Raw genomic sequence first — 24,580 nt, 5'->3', positions numbered from 1 at the left:
GCTGGCACCGATGGTTTCGGTTGATGTAAGCGGTCGCTAAAAAAAAAACTTTGCTACGTTTTTTCCTCTTCTTTCTGTGGGGTCAGTAACCTGTGAAGAGAGCAGAAAAAGGATTTACCGCAAACTTTGGATTTATCTGTGGTGGCGTTTTAACAGCCTGTCGCCTGTAGAGGCTTTAAGTAGCCTATTTTACGTTTTACAATTTTCAAAAGGAGACTTGAAAAGGTAATAACTGTGAATAAAGACGAAGGCAAGAATCCACCTGCTTCAAGGAAAGACAGGTGAGTCACTTCCCTGGAAGGCGACTTTAATATTAGTAGCCTAAAGTCAAGTGTTAGGCGAACTCTGAAAACGATCTTCTTTTATCAGATAATGGTTAGGCTATACATTTGCTGTGGAAACAATAAAGTAGCATATGCCCTCAGAATTATTCAGTTGTAAAAGCTAGTAGCCTATTTTTTTTATTTCAAAATATCAGTTTATCTTTCCCAAAACTTGTTAATGTACTTTGGTATGTTGACCTGTTTTACAATGTTTGTCCCAGGACCTTTACAGTCCCAATTAGCCTTAGTGGGCTCAGGCTAATATAAAAAAGCTAATGTATCAATGTTTCAAAGCAAAATATACATTTTAAATGATTTTCATACACTTCTGCGTATAAAAAAGTAATCGAATATGACATAAAAACTTCACTACTATTATTCTTGAATTTAATTAATGCCTGTTAGCTGCCTTGAGATTTCATGTCCTGTTATTAGCAATACTGTAGGCTACTAGTAGAGGAACAACCCCCCCAAAAAGGCTTTAGTTTTCGAGATACCCCTACCCGAGGTAGAACAAAGCACAACCATACTTTTTTCATAACTTGAACATGTCTAGTTTATGAAACGGATTGTTGTATAAAAATATTTTACTGCAAAATAATTTTTTTGGGATGTTTTATGCGTCTTACCAAAAAACGAAAATAGGTCAAATTAGGGCTTCTCCAAAAGGGACAGCTCTAGCCTTATCACATGTATCTCTGGGAATTGAATTTTTCACACTTAAACACACATGTAACACACATAAGGACACCATGACACAATGACCATATGTCATTTTTTATCTTCTTTAGACTGTTATCTCAACATAAAAGCAAGTTATTTGACTTTTCACTTGACCCTGTGCTGTCACCAGCCCCTAACAGGAAACTAGTGCAGCCAGGATTTCAGGGCGACCTGGTACAGTGGGGCCCTATGGATGTGTATGTGGGAGGAGGTGGCCACAAACAATAGATTAAGACTTAACAACAAGACACAATATAATTGTATTCTGTAATATATATATATAATTCAACATTTTATAGTTATTCCTAATACATTTTGTCTCATATTTTCTATCTTACATATGATTTATATGATGACACTCAGAGTCAACCTGCTGCTTTCAACAATATTGTCACCTATGACATTGTTTCTATTTCATTCTAAAAAATTAAAGCATTGTCTTGACATCAGTTGTGAAATATTAATGAACTAAAAAAACAGTATTGATATATATAACCTTGAGTTCTTAGAAATTAAATATACATCATATAGTCTATTTGTATATCGGCCATACAGCCTGTTGTAGTTTTTTTTATATGTATTTCAGTCATATAAAGATGGTGTGTAGTCACCATATCTCCTGCTTTTAAGATGAACCCTAGTTACTCCAGAGGATACACTGGATGAAGGGATAGTTTTTATAATACCCTAAGTATGATAAAGTGTTTAAAAAAAAAAGCTACAATAGCTATTTTTGTTGAATGATTTATCAGGCAACCAATGGAGCTGGGATACAAAACAATTCTTATGATGGCGTAAATCTGTGTGAGGTGAATTAGGAAAATAATCATGCAAACATGTTTAAGAAACTTCTTTATACACTTATTTTACCTCATTATATATATAATGAAGTTTTATTTTAAATGCTAATTACAAAGGATGATTTCCACTTAAGACAGAATAACTGTGAACCTGAGAGCTTAACACCTTGCAACTAAAAACCTTTGTGTCACACTAAGCATTCCCTGGGAACAAAGTTTGACCTCTTATCTCTTCGCTGATCTTGTCCTGTGCTTGTGTAAGTTGTTTTTACTGATGAAAAATCTCCTTCTGCCAAGTTTGAACTGTCAAATGTATCCCTAACTCTGAATCTTGGCTGTAGAAAATGACACCAACCTGCTGAAAGCAGTAACGAATAAGAATAACTTCACAGAAAATATCTCCTATCTGAAGGTCTTGTTTGCTTTCGTAAACCATTCAAAGATATCAGTATAAGTTTAAGTGAGCTCCATAACCAACCAAAACAATCCTCCCAGGAGCTTTAAGAAAACAACTGCTGCAGAAAATAACCATCAACAAAGTCAACCAACCAAACAAACAAAGATAACAACCAAATCAGGACATAACCAAATCAAGATACCATAACTAAATTAAGACACCACAACCAAATCAAGACACCACAACCAAAGACACCACAACCAAATCAGGACAACAGAACCAAATCAAGACACCACAACCAAATCAAGACACCACAACCAAATCAGGACAACAGAACCAAATCAAGACACCACAACCAAATCAAGACACCATAACTAAATCAAGACACCATAACCAAATCAAGACACCACAACCAAATCAAGACAACACAACCAAATCAAGACACCATAACCAAATCAAGACACCACAACCAAATCAAGACAACACAACCAAATCAAGACACCATAACCAAATCAAGACAACACAACCAAATCAAGACACCATAACCAAATCAAGACAACACAACCAAATCAAGACAACACAACCAAATCAAGACACCATAACCAAATCAAGACACCACAACCAAATCAAGACAACACAACCAAATCAAGACACCACAACCAAATCAAGACACCACAACCAAATCAAGACACCATAACCAAATCAAGACACCACAACCAAATCAAGACAACACAACCAAATCAAGACACCACAACCAAATCAAGACACCACAACAAAATCAAGACACCATAACCAAATCAAGACACCACAACCAAATCAAGACACCACAACCAAATCAAGACAACACAACAAAATCAAGACAACACAACCAAATCAAGACAACACAACCAAATCAAGACACCATAACTAAATCAAGACACCACAACCAAATCAAGACAACACAACCAAATCAAAACACCACAACCAAATCAAGACACCATAACTAAATCAAGACATCACAACCAAATCAAGACAACACAACCAAATCAAGACAACACAACCAAATCAAGACACCATAACTAAATCAAGACATCACAACCAAATCAAAACACCACAACCAAATCAAGACACCACAACCAAATCAAGACAACACAACCAAAGACAACACACCATAACTAAATCAAGACACCACAACAAAATCAAGACACCATAACTAAATCAAGACAACACAACCAAATCAAGACACCATAACTAAATCAAGACAACACAACCAAAGACAACACACCATAACTAAATCAAGACACCACAACCAAATCAAGACACCATAACTAAATCAAGACACCACAACCAAATCTAGACACCACAACCAAATCAAGACAACACAACCAAAGACAACACAACCAAAGACAACACAACCAAATCAAGACACCATAACTAAATCAAGACACCACAACCAAATCTAGACACCATAACTAAATCAAGACACCACAACCAAATCAAGACAACACAACCAAATCAAAACACCACAACCAAATCAAGACACCACAACCAAATCAAGACAACACAACCAAAGACAACACACCATAACTAAATCAAGACACCACAACAAAATCAAGACACCATAACTAAATCAAGACAACACAACCAAATCAAGACACCATAACTAAATCAAGACAACACAACAAAATCAAGACACCATAACTAAATCAAGACAACACAACCAAATCAAGACACCATAACTAAATCAAGACACCACAACCAAATCTAGACACCACAACCAAATCAAGACAACACAACCAAAGACAACACAACCAAATCAAGACAACAGAACCAAAGACAACACAACCAAATCAAGACACCACAACCAAATCTAGACACCACAACCAAAGACAACAGAACCAAATCAAGACAACACAACCAAATCAAGACAACAGAACCAAAGACAACACAACCAAATCAAGACAACACAACCAAATCAAGACACCACAACCAAAGACACCACAACCAAATCAAGACACCACAACCAAATCAAGACACCACAACCAAATCAAGACACCACAACCAAAGACACCACAACCAAATCAAGACACCACAACTAAATCAAGACAACACAACCAAATCAAGACACCACAACTAAATCAAGACACCACAACCAAATCAAGACAACACAACCAAATCAAGACAACACAACCAAATCAAGACACCATAACCATATCAAGACACCACAACCAAATCAAGACACCACAACCAAATCAAGACACCATAACCAAATCAAGACACCACAACCAAATCAAGACAACACAACCAAATCAAGACACCACAACCAAATCAAGAAATATAAAAAAAAAAGAAAATATCTCCTATCTGAAGGTCTTGTTTGCTTTCGTAAACCATTCAAAGATATCAGTATAAGTTTAAGTGAGCTCCATAACCAACCAAAACAATCCTCCCAGGAGCTTTAAGAAAACAACTGCTGCAGAAAATAACCATCAACAAGGTCAACCAACCAAACAAAGATAACAACCAAGTCAGGACAACATAACCAAATCAAGACACCACAACCAAATCAAGACACCACAACCAAATCAAGACACCACAACCAAATCAGGACAACCGAACCAAATCAAGACACCACAACCAAATCAAGACACCATAACCAAATCAAGACAACACAACCAAATCAAGACACCACAACCAAATCAAGACACCATAACCAAATCAAGACAACACAACCAAAGACAACACAACCAAATCAAGACACCACAACCAAATCAAGACACCATAACTAAATCAAGACACCACAACCAAAGACAACACAACCAAATCAAGACAACACAACCAAAGACAACACAACCAAATCAAGACAACATAACCAAATTATTATTGATGATGATGATGGTAATGACGATGGTTTTGTTTGATAACCATGAATTTAAGATGGTTTCTATACTGATTGAGCTGCCAAGAACAGCTGTCAATGTTGTGCTTTGCCTCTGTGCACTGCCTGTCAGCATTAGTGTCCGATCTGTATTAAAGCTGTTCATTTGCACTTACTGACATCATTTTCCTCCTCTCTAGATCCTCGCTTTTGTTTTACTTACTCTCTAATGTACGTTGTTTTGGATAAAAGTGTCTGCTAAATAAATTGTAGAATTGTAGAAATACATTCAACACAATCAAATACAGCAAAATAAAAACAAGGCAACAAAAATTAGACATTACTGACACAATAACCACATGCAGCCAACACAACAAAATGCAAGGAAAAGGCATTACCATCTACAGGCAATCCAGCCACAGACAATATAACATAGCTAAATGTATTTTTAAACAAAAAACGTGTGTGTTTGATTATATGTTGTCATTTGTCTTAGAATAGATTATATGAATGGAGAATCCGAAGGAGGCTATTATCTTTGGAGGCAGGGCAGACGCTAAATGCTCATCAGACTATAGCCGGTGGGCGTACAATTGATTTTGATGCCTGCGTAAGGTTTTGCCATCTGCAATCTTTTCTATTGTATATATTTGGTTGTGTTTTCTACATTTGGCTGTGTACCATTTAAAGTACAATATACAGTTGTGATGTCTTGATTTGGTTGTGATTTCTTGATTTGGTTGTGATGTCTTGATTTAGTTATGGTGTCTTTATTTGGTTATGGTGTCTTGATTTGGTTGTGGTGTCTTGATTTGGTTATGGTGTCTTGATTTGATTGTGGCGTCTTGATTTGATTGTGGCGTCTTGATTTGATTGTGATTTCTTGATTATTTGTGGTATCTTGATTTGGTTGGTTGACTTTGTTGATGGTTATTTTCTGCAGCAATTGTTTTCTTAAAGCTCCTGTGAGATAAGAGGTCAAACTTTGTCCCCAGGGAATGCTTAGTGTGACACAAAGGTTTTTAGTTGCAAGGTGTTAAGCTCTCAGGTTCACAGTCATTTTGTCTAAAAGTGGAAATCATCCTTTGTAATTAGCATTTAAAATCAAACGTCATTATATATATAATGAGGTAAAATACGTGTATGAAAAAGTTTCTTAGGAATAACTATAAAATGTTGAATTATATATATATATTACAGAATACAATTATATTGTGTCTTGTTGTTAAGTCTTAATCAATTGTTTGTGGCCACCTCCTCCCACATACACATCCATAGGGCCGCATTGTACCAGGTCGCCCTGAAATCCTGGCTGCACTAGTTTCCTGTTAGGGGCTGGTGACAGCACAGGGTCAAGTGAAAAGTCAAATAACTTGCTTTTATGTTGAGATAACAGTCTAAAGAAGATAAAAAATGACATATTTAAATGTTTGGTGTCCTTACTTAAAAAATGACAGACTTTGATATACATACCTTTTGAATTTTTGTTTCAATTTTCAATTTCCGCCTAAACTACATGTGTGTTTAAGTGTGAAAAATTAAAAAATTGAAAATGGTATTGATAAAACTTTGCATAATTGAAACTAATAACTATCTGTGAACATCCTGTCCAAATTTGGTGAAATTCTGATTCTGATTCCCAGAGATACATGTGATAAGGCTAGAGCTGTCCCTTTTGGAGAAGCCCTAATTTGACCTATTTTCGTTTTTTGGCAAAAAAAAGTTATTTTGCAGTAAAATATTGTTATACAACTATCCATTTCATAAACTAGACATGTTCAAGTTATGAAAAAATATGGTTGTGCTTTGTTCTACCTCTCAACTTTTAGGGGCCCAAGTTCCTCTACTATACCTGGTTAAACTTTTTTTAACTGTTTTATTTATATTAAACAGTTGTATTCGTCTTAATATGAGGAGCTTGTTCACATTGATTTAAGCTGCAAATATTTAGAAAAGCAGCTCAGTGAGTTTACAAAGTATTGATTTTTATTTTCCTTGTCAGTTTTCCACATCAGAAATAATAAGGGCACAACTTGTTAGTATAGATCTGGCTTTCTGGAGGGGTGGGCCCTACAATTTGTAGGTATTCAGAGTGTGTGCCTTAGACTGTAAATATTAAGGTGTGTGTGTGTTAGTGTTCATGTGTGTAAGTGAATAACCCACCTAAATAAAAAACAACTGATCTAAAACAATCATGATCTGACTAAAATGTAATTTTGGGGATATCTATCACTTTTTATTCATTTAATAAACTATTACAAAAAGATAGACTTTATAGCCACATTTCTGTTACCCATTGGCTCTTGAACTACTGTTTTGAAGTCCCATATTTGTCTTTTTGGACTTCCCAATGAATTCTGGGGGCTACAACAGACCATATTTGGAAGGGAGGATGGATAACACATCTGTAGTCCTTATCCTGGTTGACAGGTCACCTTGTTAGCAATTTGCCAATCACAGTTAGTGAAGCTCACCCTGCTTTATCATCTACTCTGAATAGGACCATCATTTACAAAAATAATCATGCTGTTTTATAAAATAAAAATCACTTAAATATTTGCTGAGTTTATAAAACAAGTAGAGTCATTTGTTTATTGACTTGAATACAATTGGAATTGTTTTTGCAACCTGTGCATTCGCCCCTTTCTGCCCTGGGACTGCATATGATACTTCATAATCAACTAAATCTGGTGCACTGTATCTCCTCTCATTAACTGAGATGTATGTATGTTGTTCATGGTCCCTGACAAACTAAACAACAAACTAATATCCTATAAAGAATATAGGTCGAAGTTGGTTATAAATCTGTAACTCTGATCATTTTTCTTACTTCAACCTGATGTTTATTTATTAATTTAAACCCTCAACATTATATTTCAGGCAAACTTGGTTACCAAGGGGGTCTAGACCATCTGCCCTGAGGAGTCAAGGAGAGAAGGACATAAGGAAGGAAGGAGACAGATCATTATCTATTGTTGCACTCTGCCTCACACTGCATACAAATGTATGCTGAGAAGGTGGTGACAGAGGGGAAGATGGGTAAGTGCGTGCATAAAGCACACACACACATGCTTAAAGCACACACGCACAAACATGCAAGCATGCACACACACGTACTGACGTATACGCACACACACATGTACCCACAAACGTATGTACGCACGCATGCAAGCACGTACACAAACACACAAAAAAACCTTCTTGCTGGTCGGGCTGCAGCTCATGCAACCAGTCTGTCTGTATTAATTAATTACATTTATTTTAAAAAGGGACCATGTACAATACTATTTAATTTTGCCATCTGATGCATTGTACCAGAGTTAGCTTAGAGCTAACATCAGCAGTCCCTTGGCAGGTCATATTTGGAACCAGATATCAGTTCACTTGACAAGTTAAACATTAACTGGTTTCTTTAAAGCTGGCTCTCTTTCTTTCTATTCACTTGGTTTATTTGTCCGCTTAAAAAAAGATTAAAAGGTTGTGATTTTCTTCTTTTTATTGGATTGAATTAAGTCCTTACCCAAATAGAAATATGATGGCATTACTGTAGGGGGAAACACGTGCTCTGTTACTTTGCGTTTGCTTACTTGCAGTGTTGTCGTGTTGGCAAAATATCATTCAATTTATGGCTCCTAATTATTTTACTGCCAATTATATGATACTGTTTTACAGAAGAAGAGTTAAGATGTTTACTGTGGCTAGAAAGCACACCTGTCAGTATAAAATGTGAGACTTTGCCATGAGCACAAGCGCGTCTTCTATTTGTACTGTTTTTTTGGTGCATAATTTTAATGTTAAGGAAGGAGGGAGGAAGCAACGAATGAAGGTGTGTAGAAAGGGGATTCTGACAGGCGCTACAACTTGGTAGAAACTATTTATTCACACTGATCCTGTTTTTACCCAATAATAAGATCCCAAATAATAGTTGAAGTACCTACCTCCCATTGCAGGGAAAAACAGTCAGTACAAAGAAGTAGGTTGTCTCTAGTCCATCTTCTAGGTAGTTGTGTCAGCGATGTGCAGTTCCTTACTTTCTGTCTCAAAACAGAGCTAGTCCTTTGGTTTTACAGTTTCTGTGGCTGACTAAAGGAGTCCACCCATATGCAGTGAATCAGACCGTTTATTTGGTGTGTCTAATTACAGGACAAACAGGGTCTAGCCAAGGAGTGGCACGCATGCTCTTACTCGGTGTGCGTAGACGAGGTGGGGCATCATCTATTTTCAGAAACTAACTGAGTTTACCTTAATCCTGACATGCACACATTAAGAAGTGGAGAAGCAGAAATCTGCACACACAATCATACAGCAGAGCAGAGCGTTTGTCTAATCGGGCTCATTTACTGCATGCTTTGGTTGTGTTTATTTTCTACTTTTACAGCTACCACTATGACTCATAGCTTCTGCTACGTCTTCATCTGTGTGTGTGTGTGTTTGTGTGTGTGAGGTTTCCCCCAGTGTCTGCGCTGTTATCTTTGCTTCACCCCACTGTTGCCAAGGTTCACTTCAGTCTGCACAGGATGGTGAAGCTTATTTGAAACTCCTTGTCCTGTTTCAGCTGTAGGAGAAAAAGCTAACTCTTGTTTTAAATGGACAACAGGAAACATAAAGTGCCTCTAAGAGGATGAAGAATAATACTGTAGATTGTGACCATACACAAATAGTTAGCTTACATTAGGTTTGGATTATTGTGACAAACCACTCTTTTCAAGGAAATTAATAAAAAGCCACATGAAACCAAAATCAAACCATGAATTAGAAGCCATTAAACAATGTTTATAAATTTCAAAACAACCACTGAGCTGTCAGCTCCATCTCCATGACAACAATTCAAGGTATAACGGCTGATGAAGTTTGTGGTCCAATTAAAAGCTCTGAATAAATCTTGTAAAATACTGATGACGTCAGATTTTTTTAACAAAAACACGTTTCTGAATAACTCTGAAGCATGCGTGCCAAGAATGATCCAGGGAGTTTGCCTCAGGAAAAAAATACACTTCTGCTTCTATATTCTTAGAAATAAAAATCAGTTTTTTGTTATAGGATGGATTTTTGTCAAAGATGATAAGTCACAATAAATTTCTGAGAAACGTATTTGGTTTGTAGTTCTATGGATAACAGTCATCAGCTTGTCCATTTTGGCTTTTGGGAGGATGTGGCCAGCCTCACATCTCGTCTGCTACACAGCTGCTTTTTCCGTTTAACACTTTGGTGTGAGAGAGGGTATCCTAGAGGATGAGTCAAAGGCGTAGTGAACCTTTTCCATCGTGCTGCTTCTGTGTGGTCATGTTACTCATCCATGAGGGTGGACATAACCCAAAATAAAACATCGATGCGTACATTAAATCTCTGTCGATTGGTCACTAACTGTAAGCCATGAATCATTCTGACCTCTCTTGCCAGGCTTGTTTACAGCAGTGGTGAAAAAAAAAAAACACTGAAAGAAACGATGCAGTCACGCTGCGGCTAAACCCTAAATGAGTGGTATTGAACAATATACCTGATGTACAGAAACAGCGGTAAAATGTATGGTTTTTAAGCCCAAATTGAGCGTGAGTAAATTAGTTTGTAACTTGCTTGAAGCTCTGAAATAATTACCAGTAACGCACAGTGTTTAGATAAACTTGAATTATTTGTTTATATGTATTGATCCAACTGGACACTATCACCATTGTTTTGGACCAGTAAAGCATAATTTAAATAGTATGTCTTACATGATTTAATGTTACTGACATCGGATCCAGAATTTAACTTTCATCAACATTTAAGATTCAATAAACACGCACTTTGTGTCAGTGCTAGGTAAATGACTAAATATATGTTTATCATCAACCAGTGCTATGAACTTAATGGACCTTCACAACAGTTCTTCAGTATTTGTATTATGAAAATACAAGCCGCACAAAATATGAAGTGCACTCACAACTGCCCACAGACTTTGACTATTTTAGCCGACACTGCACGTGAGGCCCCTGAGTTCAGGAGAGCCCTGACTCATGACACACACATGCAGACTCACATATACACAACAGAACGTGGTCTCAGGTAGAAAAGAATACAATAGAGTGTTTGTTCTGTCCAGCTCTGTGATCAGGAACACAGAGCTGGGGGAAGTGAGCAAGAGAAAATAAATGAAGAAAGGAGATTTGGGAATGAGCAGGGTGGCCAGACTAGTGGTGTTTGTGCTGGAGTGGAAATGTGTGGAGGAAACATTGGGGTATTTAACTGGGAAATACAATCTGGATGAACAAGCCTGAATGTCCCTCTGATGTATCAGGTGATGTATGTATGATATACATACATTAATCAAATCTTACTTACTTTTAAAATGCTTCACTGGCCTTTTGGTCAACAATTAAATTTCAAATGTAGCGATGAACCAGTATTAGAGGGACAAGCGTTACAGACGTGAAGCACAAATAGAGGAAGAGAGGTGTGAACAAAACAGAGAAGAAGACATTTTTAAGATAATTTAGTTCAGAGCTGTCAGATTGGCTCTTATATGTCCAAAGAAAGAATCATAAATGCCTTCAGAATATGAACATTTACATTTGGTAAACCTTAAGTTAAAGTTCATCGACCGTGTGGGTACATTATTCTTCCTCAAACGTTTTCACAGAAAATGAAAAAAGACAGAGATTGTGAGGGAGCAAGGATAGCGTGCGATAGAGACAGAAGCAGGAAGGAAATGAGGCATGTAGTGTTTTTCTCTGACTCGATCGGATACTCATATACTTTCTGTATCTTCAGTTGTTTCCTGGCACATTGATATGAGCTATTACTTCAAATCCTGACTGTCTTATGCAATGTAATGAACAGACAATCCTCTAGATTAGTTAATTCTCCCTGCTTTTATAGATTATCAGGCTCTGAATGGCAAATATAAATGTACTCCACTCAGGATTACATTCAATTTCAACATTGAAAACTAATTATTTCCTTCATCTAAAGTATTATTATTAATACATTAAAACACATGATTGCTTAATTAAATACAAAATACATTTACTGGAGTCTAGCTGTCTGCATACCAGTTTATTTTGACATGTCATGGCTGGAAACTGCAGGGTCGATATCAATAACATCATGATGGCTGCCACTGTGCATGTGATGTATTGACAGGGCTTGTATTTGGTGCAGCCATCATTAGTACTATTTGTAACACCTGATTGGCTCTCTAAGACAAATCAAATGTGCTGCTAAAATGCCTGTATCATTACTTGTCTACTTCTTACACTGGGAAGAAGTGATCCCTCCTTATGTGTGTCGGGGTCATTAGAGGGGCTCTGAAGTGTGAAGGCCTCCAGAAGATAAGGAGTGTTATTAATGCAGAAAGGGGTTGAATGCTTGTGTGTTAGTTATGTTTGAATTGAACGCAGCTGCTTTGTTTTGTTGAGTGCATGTTGGGCTTAGTGTCATACAGTCATGGATTTCTACAATACCTGAAGCCATTATTAATGTCCTTAGTGATGCTGGTGATTTATCTGCTGTGACAACTAAACAATTAGTCAAAGATGATATTCTTAGTTTGATGCACTTACTTATACTTACATATACCCATAATGTCAGTGTAACTCAAACCTACTTCCATCTCAGAAAAAAATTAAAGTTTATAAGTTATAGGTGACAAATACAAGAGGGGGTTTGTAGAGCCAGAAAAATTAAATAGTAAATAAAACTGGATTGGGTTTTTTTTTTCCTTTTGTGAACCAACATTGTTGCCAGCTGTAGAGTCATAAAACTTAAAGCAACAGTAAAATGACTCACCTTTCCTGTAGTTAAGAGGTGTAGCCTTTTGTCTGCACTGTTGATATAACTTTGATGATGATGATGAAAATGATTATGCTGAAGCGGATTATGATAATGACCATGGATTTCAATCTTTGTTGATGGTGGGAAGTACAACCCCATCTCCTAAAGAGTTGGGATAATGTCTAAAATGTAAATAAAAACTGAATGTGACGATTTGAAAAAAAAAAAAAAAAAAAAAGTGAATCTGAGATATTTCATTGTTTTTTTTTATAAAATTGTACGCCCAATTTGAATTTGATGCCAACAACACGTTTTAAAAAAGTTGGGATAGTGGCAACAAAAGACTTGAAAAGTTGTGAAAATCTTAAAAAACACCTGACGGAACATCTCAGTTTGTAAGGTATATAAGCTGCCAAATAGACAACTTGTTTTTGAAGACACTTAATTCATGATAAAAGAGTCAGGTGAAAACTGGCTTCCTGCAGTCCTGACTTGTCTCCCATTAAATATGTTTGGAGCATTAACAAGCGTATAATAAGACAAAGGAGACCCCGAACTGCTGAACAGCTAAAGTCCTACATTAAGCACTTAAGAATGGTAAAACATTATTTTGGACCTGAGGAGAAGTAGGTCTTCTCAGATCCCAAATGCTAATGACAAAGTGATGCAACAGAGTGGTAAACATGACCTTTTTCCAACTTTTTTTAAACCTGTTGCTGGCATTGTAATTAAAATGAGCATATCATTTTCCAAAACACAACAACATTTCTTAGTGTGAACATTTGACATGTTGTCATTGTGTTTTTTTTTTTCAATTAAATATGGGGTCTATCATCACATTCTGTTTTTACTTTCCTTTTACACAACATCCCAACTTTTTAGGAAATGGGGTTGTAAAATAAGCAGTTCAGTGAAAAGGGCATTTCAGGCTGATTACATGAACAGAAGATTTTTGAGTGTTTAATAATATTTGCATTTTTTGTTCTCCTACTTTCCTTGAAGTTAGTTTTTAACAGCATAAAAAGAAAACCTTGAGATGAAAAGAAGAAAAATGGGAGAAATGGGACTTCACAAGTTCCCTCATGACTGTGAGTCAGCATGCACAGCAATAAGACTCTGAAACTGGCACAGTTGGATGGATTTATACATTTGAATAATCACACTGGCAGTGCTTTCTTCCACTTATTTTGCTACAGTGTGTTTAAACTCTTAGCTGTAGGTCGAGTTGACAAAACTCTGCTCGGAGCAGAGAGGGACACACACTGAGAATAACACTCACATGCAGGGGCACACACACTTATATACATGCACGCTGCACAGACATGGCACCGTATCTTCGTTTAAAAGTTTGTTCTTGCTTTGTGGAGAAATGGTAGACTTTAGACTATTGATCTCATCAGTGTCATTTGTACTTTTCTATCTGTGCCAGGAAAGTGCTGCATGCCCCTTCACATCAGGACAGAGAGCTGACAGCAGCCAGTTTGCTGATGTTTGTTATTGGATGGCTTAAGACCCCCCCCTTCCTAAAAAAAGCCCAAATTAAACACTAGCATCCAAATATCTAATAAAATCTAGATGTATAAAACCAATAATATTTAGCCTTTGACCTCTCTTCAGCCACCTGTGTGATAGAATATTATTTACTGTTGAAGGCTTGAGTGCTGCAGTCACATATATGTGCACTTGTCCATGTGTGTGTGTGTGTGTGTGTGTGTGTGTGTGTGTGTGTGTCTGCATCTACAGGGAGCAGGGGAATCTCTCTAACCTGTGTGTTAACCCCCTGTCGTGTCATTGGGGTGTGTGTGGTCCTGATGACCCTGGGAGCCATTGGAGCAGCCGTCTGGGCCGTAGGTCAGACCACATGCTTTCACACACACGTAGAGATGAATAAGAAATGGATGCAGCTTGTGTATAATCTCTGATACATGATCCTACTGGCCATTGATTTATAACCCCTGGAAACATGTTCCTTTTGATGTATAGTCTCAATTACTGGTTTGGAGTTTCCTTAATAAAGCAGTATACCTATTTTGTAGGTAATTGTCCCTTTAAGAGTAAACAAGACGATGTAGCAGGGTTTTAAAAAGTGTGTTGGCTGTTCATTCTCTCGTATTTTTTATTGACTTTTGTTTGTTTTGCTACCCGTTTGTAGTGACGTATTGCACAATGGAGGAAGACACAGGACTGTATGATGGTAAGCATGGAGAGGGTGAATGTTTTCAAATGATTTTTGACTCTGTTCTCATGTGAAAACTTGTTTAACTGAACATAAAAAACAAACACATCACTTAATCCAGCAGAGTGCGCTCTGATCCCCTGGATTACAATACTCTCATCACTGCCTGCAGTCACATGTAACACAGCATCAAAGGAAGAATGTGCAACGTTTTACACATAAATATTGCAGAAATCAAATACATCCTATGTGAATGTATCTCTGAGTCATGACTGTCTACAGTAAGTGAGAGTGCCATCTATCTGTACAGCTGTCGGAGATGTGTTTACATCATTTTAACATGGACGAGGAAAACTGTTTTAGTCAAGGACTTGAGAAAAGAAGAATAACATACTCCCCGCTTATTTGAATGTCACATAAGTGTGTTTAGATCTCGGTCGTTCTGTGTCAATTTATGTGCAATGTGAAGCTATGAGTTAACCAAAGTGCGCTAACATTAGCCTGCTAACACAGCAATGCAGACCACAGGCATTTGCAGCTCGAGCAAAAGACAATTTTAGCTCTTAATGGTGATAACTATGGTGCTTTATAACTCAACTCCTTGGTGTGTTTTGGTTTAATGCTGGTGCTCAAGGGCGACATCTACTGGATCAAAAAGTTGCACATTCTTCCTTTACAGATTTGCAGGCAGTCATACATAGAAGTGTTTTAAAATATACAATATTTATAAATGTTCATTCATTCAAGCCACAGTAACTTGACTTGGTAATTTTGGTGTACATATTTTATTTTCACAACAGCTCAGAAATTCACTTTGTTAGCTTTCATAGCCATAATCATTGATCATTGAGACCATTGTAAAGATGTTTAAACTACACTACAACCTGAATGATATATTTCCACCACTGTCTGAGACAAACAAAGAAGGACTTTTTAATTAGTTTCAGATCCACAAAGAATTCTTAGTTGATCACTTCAGTTACAATGGGGGAAGAAATACATGTAGGATACTTGTAAGCAGGACTTTGTTTTTGCATTAAGCTTGTTTGAAAACAAACCTTTATCATCCCCTAAAGTTCAGGTAAATTCTCCTGACCAACGCCTCAGAGTCTTTGACTCAGCCCAGAGGAGGTGGCGTCAGGTGTGCTCCTCCTCAGCAGACGAGCTTCTAGCTAGCATCAGCTGTGAAGAAATGGGCTTTGTCAGGTGAGAGCATTTGCACGATTATACCTCACTGTCTTCATGAAGCAAAATGTTATACAGCACAATGTGTTTGTTTTAGCGTGGTGAATTACTCCCTCACGTTGGTGCCTGAGGCCAGTGGAGACGGAGGGGAGTTCTTCTGCGTCAGAGAGAAGGAGCTCAGCTATGGCAAGAAAATCAAAGACTCATTGTTTCCATGGTAATAAACACTTGCCTGTTTGATCCTTCAACTGTCTAACAACAGTCTCACTATCCTCTCTGTTCCTCGTCCTGCCTCCTCGGTTTACAAGGAGAGAACTTTACAGTTTGGATGTCCTCTCTTTGTTCGTTGGTGTGATATAACTCTGTGTGTCTTTTTTTCAGTGACTGTGAGAGCAGGGAGGTTCTCACACTCCTGTGCCAAGGTAAGATGTGATCTCAGATCTGCTCTTGTTCTGTCTGACACACTGACACACTTTATTCTCAGATAACCCAGACCCCCCTCCCATCTCAGACTCAGACAACTTTACTAATACACACGTTTATCAACATGGGCCTGTCACCGTTCATTACGTTCTTTTTCTTCTAAGTCTGCCATTATTTCATTTGACTTACCTGTTCTCATTCTTGCATCACATTGAGTTAATCCAGACATTAACATTCTCTGCAGACTGCGGCAGGCGTAGCTTTGCAGCAGACCGTATAGTTAATGGTGTGGATGCAAGGCAGGGCAGCTGGCCATGGCAGGTGAGCCTGCAATACGATGGGGTCCATCAGTGTGGAGGATCCATCATCTCAGACCGATGGATTGTGTCTGCAGCTCACTGCTTCCCAGAGTAAGTGATCTTGCCTGAAACCATACTGACATCACATTTGAATTGAAGTGATTGTTGTCATTTTAAGAAATTCTTAATTTCGGCACATTTCTGGGAGAGAAACGAAACTAAAGACGCTGTTAAAAATTGATTGTACCTTTCAGTTGAGACCAAAGACTGTATATAAGTAGATGTAGATGTAGTCAATCACCACCTCATGTTATATTTCCTTGTCCTCAACTTGTCTTTTGGAGGCTAAAGTGACTACATTAGGCAGGTGGGTGGATACTCATGCTACACCTTTATATTGGTGGATGTGTCGCTGATGTAGCGACCATAGGATACAAAGAATACCATTCTGCATGAAAAGACTTTGATTCAGCAAAATAGGCAATAAAGAGCTGAAACAAAGGATTTATAGCTTGTGTTCAATCAACACTCAGTACTTCTCATCTCTCTGAAGATCCTGTTCTGTATCAGTCAGGTGGATAATGGCAATAAAAATGAACAAAAAGGCTTTTCAGTCTGCATTCTATAAATTGCTTCATCACCAAGCTGATGACAGATGTGACAGATGAAAAAAAACGTAACTCTCTGTTGGTCTTGGTTACTTTTGAAGGTTTTATGGAGGCAGCTTTATTAAAAAGACTCTCTTTCCTCACAGTCAGTTAGACTGAGGAGGTAGATCAACTGTTGGAGAAGCATGCTTTTTAAACTTGTCTGTCAATATATTTGACATTTGAACTCGCCCCCTGCTGGCCATTAGAAAGAATGCTGGATTTGTTCACTTTGTATTGACCTTGCTTTTGAAACATAAAGGCTACGTCACCTCTTATATAGAGTCTATATTATTAACACACAACAAGAAATAATCTGAACAACTAACTCTTATGTTCAGTTTTGCAAACTTGAATCTGTTTCCGTGTTGATGTCTATTTTTCCATCAGTCTAGAAGTGATGGTTCTGTCTGTGTTACAGTAATGGAGGTGTATCTGTGTACATTGTATGATAATACTCTTATCAGGCATTATAATGTTTTCCTCTGTCACTCCTCTGTGTCAGGCGGTATCGCTTCGTTAACCGCTGGCGTGTGCTGCTGGGCTCCATCTATAATAAACCAGGGAACGGTAACCTGGTGGAGGTGAAGACCATCGTTTACCACAGCAGCTACCTGCCCTTTGTAGACCCTAATATTGATGATAACAGTAGAGACATCGCTGTTCTGGCCCTTACCCAGCCCCTCACCTTTAACGGTAGGTTTCATAACAACTTATAGACATAATTATTAACACACATGAGGATAGGAATACATAATAACAATCAACAGATACGAACAGGAGGGATGTCGTTTGGTTATTTACTATCTGGAGGTTGCCCGTTTCCCAGCAGTCAGCAGGATAAAAGTTCCTTTATTCAACATAACTATTTATCAATCCTAAACACTGAGGTAAGATACTTTTAGAGCAAATCTTTTGCTTCCTTTGTAATGTTACTGGAATCTGAGGAAGCTTGTGAAAAGGTTGATGAGAATTGATTTTCAAAGCCATTAACAATTTTAGTTGACATTTTGCTTTTTGTAAGAGCGATCTATTTATACAATTGTGATAGTCAAGAAGCTAAATAAATCTAGGTCTACATGCTTAATGGGTTGTCAGCAAATATCACAGTGCAGATATATATTGTATTGTTGCGTGACCTGATCAGGATAAAGAAACAGTATGGACAAATTGTCTGAAGCAGTGTTTACACAAGGAGGCTTTGAAAGGCTTCATCATACTGTTGAGTCATTATTGTTAGAAAATATCATGACCTACTATGAAGCAGAAGAAAAGTTAGAAATGGTTCAGTAGTTCATGTCTGCCATCTGGTGTCTGGTGTTCATAATTACAGCAACAGCACAAAGTCCACTATTGGTTTCAAATCAAGCAAATTCCTGTTCCCCGTTACATCCTGTTCAGTACACAAGTGCAAATGTAAGGCTTATAAAAAAGAGATATTGCAATTAAAGACATTGTGACTGTGATGATCATTAAGTGATGGTTAATCAGAATGTGTGCGTAGCTGGTATTGTTTACACTGAAAACATCAAAACGTTAATGTGGTATTTGTTGGGGTTTAGGAAAACACAGTAATTAGAAAAAAAGATTTAAAGGCCAGGGTATTTCATCATCACTACAGGTACTAATTAAAATCATATTTAATCACAAAGTGTACAGTTATTGAAAAAGCTGTGTATTTACATTTTACACTTGGAAATATGACAGCTTTGATTGTAATGAATTGAATTGTGTAGCCCAAGTGTAAAGCTTTAACCTTTATGTCATTCATTCAGCCTGGACTCAGACAGGAGGTGTTATGTTTGAAAATGTCATACATGTCTCTACTGTACATGTTGGTTCCAGAGTCTCTCAACCCTCCCTGAACTAATTTCTCCAGTAATAAATGTTCCATGACTGAATGTGAGGACATGGACAGATCCTTTATTATAAACAGTATGACTTCTCATGCTTACTTATTGTTTTGTTTAACTGATCAGGGATATCAGTTCATATATTTAAATACTTCAAATGTCTCAATGTTTTTGTTTGTTGTCAATACTGTGACAAAAGTTTAGATGATTGTGTTTAAGTGTTTTTTAGGTATTATTATGCTCATATGTTTGCTTATTATTATTTAATACCTTTGTGTATGCGCAGAACACATCCAACCTGTTTGCCTGCCAGCATATGGTCAGAGACTGATAGACGGACAGATGGGAACCGTTACAGGCTGGGGGAATGTCGGATACTACGGTGAGTTGACATTTGACCACTTGAAATTAAATTAGATATTGTCAGATATAAGCCTTTCTTTTTAATAAAAAAATGTTTTGCTTGAAAATGTTGCCTTTCCATCCTTATTTTGCTTTTCTGCATTAGTTTGCTGTATTTAATTTTCTCACTCTGAGTTAATGAGTCTGACATTTTTAAAAGTTCAGGACTCAGTAGAAAGATAAATTCACTTTCATATATAACTGTTAATGACTGTGATATTTCTTACTTAAGGTCATCAAGCAGATGTTCTGCAGGAAGCAAACGTCCCGATCATCAGTGACAATGTCTGTAATGCTCCTGATTACTATGACAACCAGATCACCACCAGCATGTTTTGTGCAGGTTATGACAAAGGAGGCATTGATGCCTGCCAGGTAAGATTGTGACTGTGTTTGTGTGTTTATTTGTTTAGGTTTTACTTCTATTTATAATCGTATTCCCACACATCACTGATATGAATGTATTTAAGTATACTATGTATGTATTCTTGCCTGAGTTATAAAGTATGTTGATGGTTTCAGGGAGACAGCGGCGGTCCGTTTGTGGCAGATGACTGCCTGTCTAAAACTAATCGGTATCGTCTGCTGGGCGTGGTCAGCTGGGGAACGGGCTGTGCCATGGCAAAGAAACCTGGGGTCTACACTCGGGTGTCCAGATTTCTGCCCTGGATATCTACGGCCATGAGGGTGAGAGAGGGGATTGTTTTATTGTATCTGCTTTTTTGATTGTATGAACTCGTTAATCACTTTCAGTGGTTTTGTCCATGAGCTGTAAAGCAGAAATCACTTTTCTCTAATACCGTCTAGTTTATTATTGATACTGTTATGTATAAAAAATTATCACTGAGGACAGGCTGGTTTGTCCTCACAAAATATCAAATATCTGTGTAAACTTTTATACTACCGATGGTTAGATAGATGAGATACTAACATGAATCTAGGTCCAACAGGAGGATACACCTTAAATGACTCCCGGAGGGTGTTGGTTTGAACAGTTGACAATTTTTAATGTCACTTTTCAGCATCAGTAAACATCTACAGCAGTGCTGTGTGTATACAAAACTTAAAACATTTTAATAAAAATAAACAACAACAAAAGAAGTTGTCCTTTCAAGTTGGAATCGAAACTTGAATGCTCCTCAATCGAGAAGAGTTGTGAAGCTCAAAAGAGTTCAATTCTGGGGGGGAATAATCCAGATGTTTCTGTTCAGTGAACTTCTGTTCAAGTTCTACTACTCGGGTAGGTCAATGGTGTGTGTATGTGGGATCAGAACTATTGAATCAAGCAATCAACGTCCTCTGGGGAAGGTTCCTGTAGCTGGCCACACTGCGTAAGCCACCGTCCTCACTGGGCTGGGCTCACCATCACTGAGTTTGTTTATGTTCTGATATCAAAAAAAAACAAAAACTGGAGATTTATGAAGACATTTATAACTCGACAGAAGTATCTCCCTCAGGCTCTCAGCACATGTTAAAGAAAAGCTCCGTCTGCTCGTGGCTGTGTACCTCACGCCTGCAGGACGATTAGGCAGGACGTGAAGATGCTGACTTTATGTAGCACTTTCTACTGTTGATGCTACACAGCGGTTAGCGCTTTCTACTCGGGAAAGGGGGCATCTGCACATCGTAATAACATATAAGGGTTTAGTAACCTTATATTTTATATGGGCTACAGATGTATTTAACCACTCTGCTCTCCTCTCTCTCTTCCAGAATTATCACAACTCACCAGGACTTCACAAAATGGCCCGAACATGAGATTCCTGCTCTCACCTTTCCCTTTTTTTCTATTCTTGGATGACAATACTAAAAGACCTCAACAATGTCCATGGGGACTGTATAACAGAAGGATCAAGGGATGTGAGGTTCCCCTTATGTCACGGTACATGAGATTCCCCTTCTTATCCTAAACCTGCGATGAGGATTTAACCCCTTCATGAATCTGCCAACATTTCTTAATGTCTACCCTGTGTCAGACAGACAGAGCTCTTTAGGAGAAGTGAAGTAGGAAATGTGATATTGGAGGAGCTATTTTGGTTGCCCTTTTTTGTTTTTCATAAAAAGTACAATGACAAAAGGGTGAAAATGAAATTGCATTAGGAACACTAAACTGGATTAAAGCTGCCAGTTTCCTTTTTCAGCTGCTGCTAAGTAACCAGAAGTCAAGATTTTTTTTACTAACGTGCTGACCAGATTTAAGACTTGTAAAAGTAAGATTCATTTTAAGCACTCTCCAGGTAATTGAAAAGATGTATACACTAATGAATGGGCTTCTTGCAGCACAGTGAGCCTGATCAGTGTAAGTAAATGCAGACTGCACCTTTAATTTCTACAAAGTAAAGATATTTCATCTTGAAGTACAAAGAGCTGCACATTGTGCCTCACTAAGACACAGACACAGACACACACACACACACACACACACACACACACACACACACACACACACACACACACACACACACGTATACAAGCACACACACACACACACACACACACACACACACACACACACACACACACACACACACACACACACACACACACACACACGTATACAAGCACACACACACACACACACACACACACACACAAAGAACAAACACGAACAAAGATTTTAAATTTCAGTAATTATGAGTAAAGCTGACATATTAAACTTTCCCATGTTAGCATCATTTTGTAAAATTGATGCGCACATCAAGACTTTTAAACATAAATGTTGTTTTAAATGCAGTCTTGTTTTTTTTGTTAAAACTAACTATTCATTTACAATCAGACTTTATGAAAGTAATAACAGGTGAGGATGAAACTTGATTTCAATAATACTGAAATCCACTTTCTTTTGTTGTCTTGTAAATATTTGTCAATGTGTACATGTTTATTTGAGCCATGTTACGGATGTCTTCATGAACCACAGATCCTACACCACGAGTCTTAAAAACAGGCTTAATAACAGAGAAATAACTTGATGTCTAATGATTACCAAACATCAGGTTGATGTCTGAAGTTCTGTGTTGAATACAAAAATGTAATATTGTAATTTTAAACGTAAAACACTAACATACTGTATTTCAGCCTTGCCCAGTTTTATTCTTTTTTTTTTTTTTTATTGTTTGTACAGTTAAGATGACAGTGGCATCTGGCAATAGTTTCATTTTTACACTTCAGTAACACTGTTTGCTTTTGGACATTAAACTTATTATGTAAGAAAAGACATTCAGACAGAAAAAGGAAACATTTAAAGAACAATCGAGAATATTTGCACACTAGAAATGACTCTTTATTGACACACATTATACAGGATAAAGATTACTGCACATAGGCAACCTGTTGTCATCATCATCAACCTATTACTGTAAGTTCTCGGAGAGATCATTGAGGACGACCCTCATTTACAATGATGCCGAGAAAACATACATAAATGATAAACAACGAGAAACGAGATTAAGCTACTACAGAAAATAAAATCAATAAAAGAGCAATAAGAACAATAAAATATATTCACTAAAACAATTTAAAAGCTTGAAATTACTACAATGATAAGTCAGAAATTAAAATCAAATAAATCAGTTACAGTCAGGTATTGGGCGGTTAAAAATAATATTTCTAAAGTGTCCATAAGGGACAAAAGTGCTCAAATTCAGGTCCTGTTGTAAAATATTCCAGGAGTTTGCAGCACTAACACTAAAAGCAGTTTTCCCCAGGTCAGTCCTGGCATAAGGAACCTGGAGAACCAGCCTCTCACTCGAGCGGGTTAAAATGGACCAGGGTTCAGATGTAACAATGAGGTGATATATGATGGAAGCTTTCCGGTAAGGGCTTTATAGATAAAAAGATGCCAGTGGTTATTGCGTCTCTCAGTGAGGGAGGGCCAACCAACTTTATCATGTAGAATGCCGTGGTGATGCCTATAGACCACATCACCATAATCCAAAACTGAGAGAAATACTGCTTCAATTATCCTTTTCCGACAGAACATAGGGACATTTGATTTATTTCTAGGTAACCAATCTTTTGTCGTAATTTGACAGTAAGATTATCAATGTGAAGTTTGAATGTTAGTCTGTCATCTATCCATATACCGAGATATTTATAGTCTTTAACTCTCTCGATAATGGATCCTAGCAGGGTGGTAATATGAAGGTTATTATCAGTTTCACATTTAGCCCTAGAAAACCATATGCATTTAGTTTTCTGAACATTTAAAACCAATTTAATATTGCTAAGTGCAACTTGGAGAACATTAAAGGAATGTTGCAGGTTCTCCATGGCAAGCTGAGCAGAATTAGCAATACAGTACAATATTGTATCATCTGCACATAAGTGAGCATGTGAATGGTCGCTAGATAATAATGGAATCATTTTATTAATAAAAAATTGTAAAAAGGGCTGGGCCTAAGATTGAACCTTGTGGAACACCCTTAGTGATTGAAAGAAACTCAGAGTGTGAGCAAACACAAATGATACACTACAGCGTGCCTGTCAAGAAATGTTATCAAAAATACAATGTTCATCTGTTAATGCAGAATGCAAACATCACTGAATCTGTACCTGCACCTCACCTGAATAAAGGATGATGTAAAGAGATGTGAACCCAACTAACTCTCATCATTTAACTTATCTTCTTTAAAGAGCCCATATTATGCCCTTTTTGGGGTTCGTATATTTAATCTATGTACCTACTTTTGTACGTTCACAATAGCTAAAGTCCGAAAAAAGTGTCTGTTTTCATGTACTGCTCCTCCT

The 24,580-nt window shown here is 37.4% G+C and overlaps 1 protein-coding gene and 1 long non-coding RNA gene across 2 annotated transcripts; one reads left to right on the top strand and one right to left on the bottom strand.

Moving 5' to 3' along the window:
* Window positions 1-146: 146 nt before the first annotated feature.
* hpn (hepsin) lies at window positions 147-23,814 on the top strand. Its single transcript, XM_061051110.1, has 13 exons — window positions 147-281; window positions 7,981-8,139; window positions 14,593-14,700; window positions 15,002-15,043; window positions 16,102-16,231; window positions 16,308-16,427; window positions 16,592-16,632; window positions 16,878-17,043; window positions 18,085-18,275; window positions 19,719-19,814; window positions 20,067-20,209; window positions 20,357-20,521; window positions 21,548-23,814. The coding sequence occupies exons 2-13, from the start codon at window positions 8,103-8,105 to the stop codon at window positions 21,590-21,592; spliced, it is 1,284 nt and encodes a 427-aa protein (XP_060907093.1). The 5' UTR covers window positions 147-281; window positions 7,981-8,102; the 3' UTR covers window positions 21,593-23,814.
* LOC132984317 (uncharacterized) lies at window positions 23,580-24,459 on the bottom strand. Its single transcript, XR_009674911.1, has 2 exons — window positions 24,012-24,459; window positions 23,580-23,939 (listed from the first exon to the last, which is right to left on the bottom strand). It is a non-coding gene; the product is annotated as an uncharacterized LOC132984317 (long non-coding RNA).
* Between the last annotated feature and the right edge of the window lie 121 nt (window positions 24,460-24,580).

This window comes from Labrus mixtus, chromosome 11, assembly GCF_963584025.1.
Source record: "Labrus mixtus chromosome 11, fLabMix1.1, whole genome shotgun sequence".
Lineage (NCBI taxonomy): Eukaryota > Metazoa > Chordata > Actinopteri > Labriformes > Labridae > Labrus > Labrus mixtus.
The sequence above is the reverse complement of the archived record's forward strand: the minus strand, read 5'-3'. Positions and strand labels throughout refer to the sequence as shown.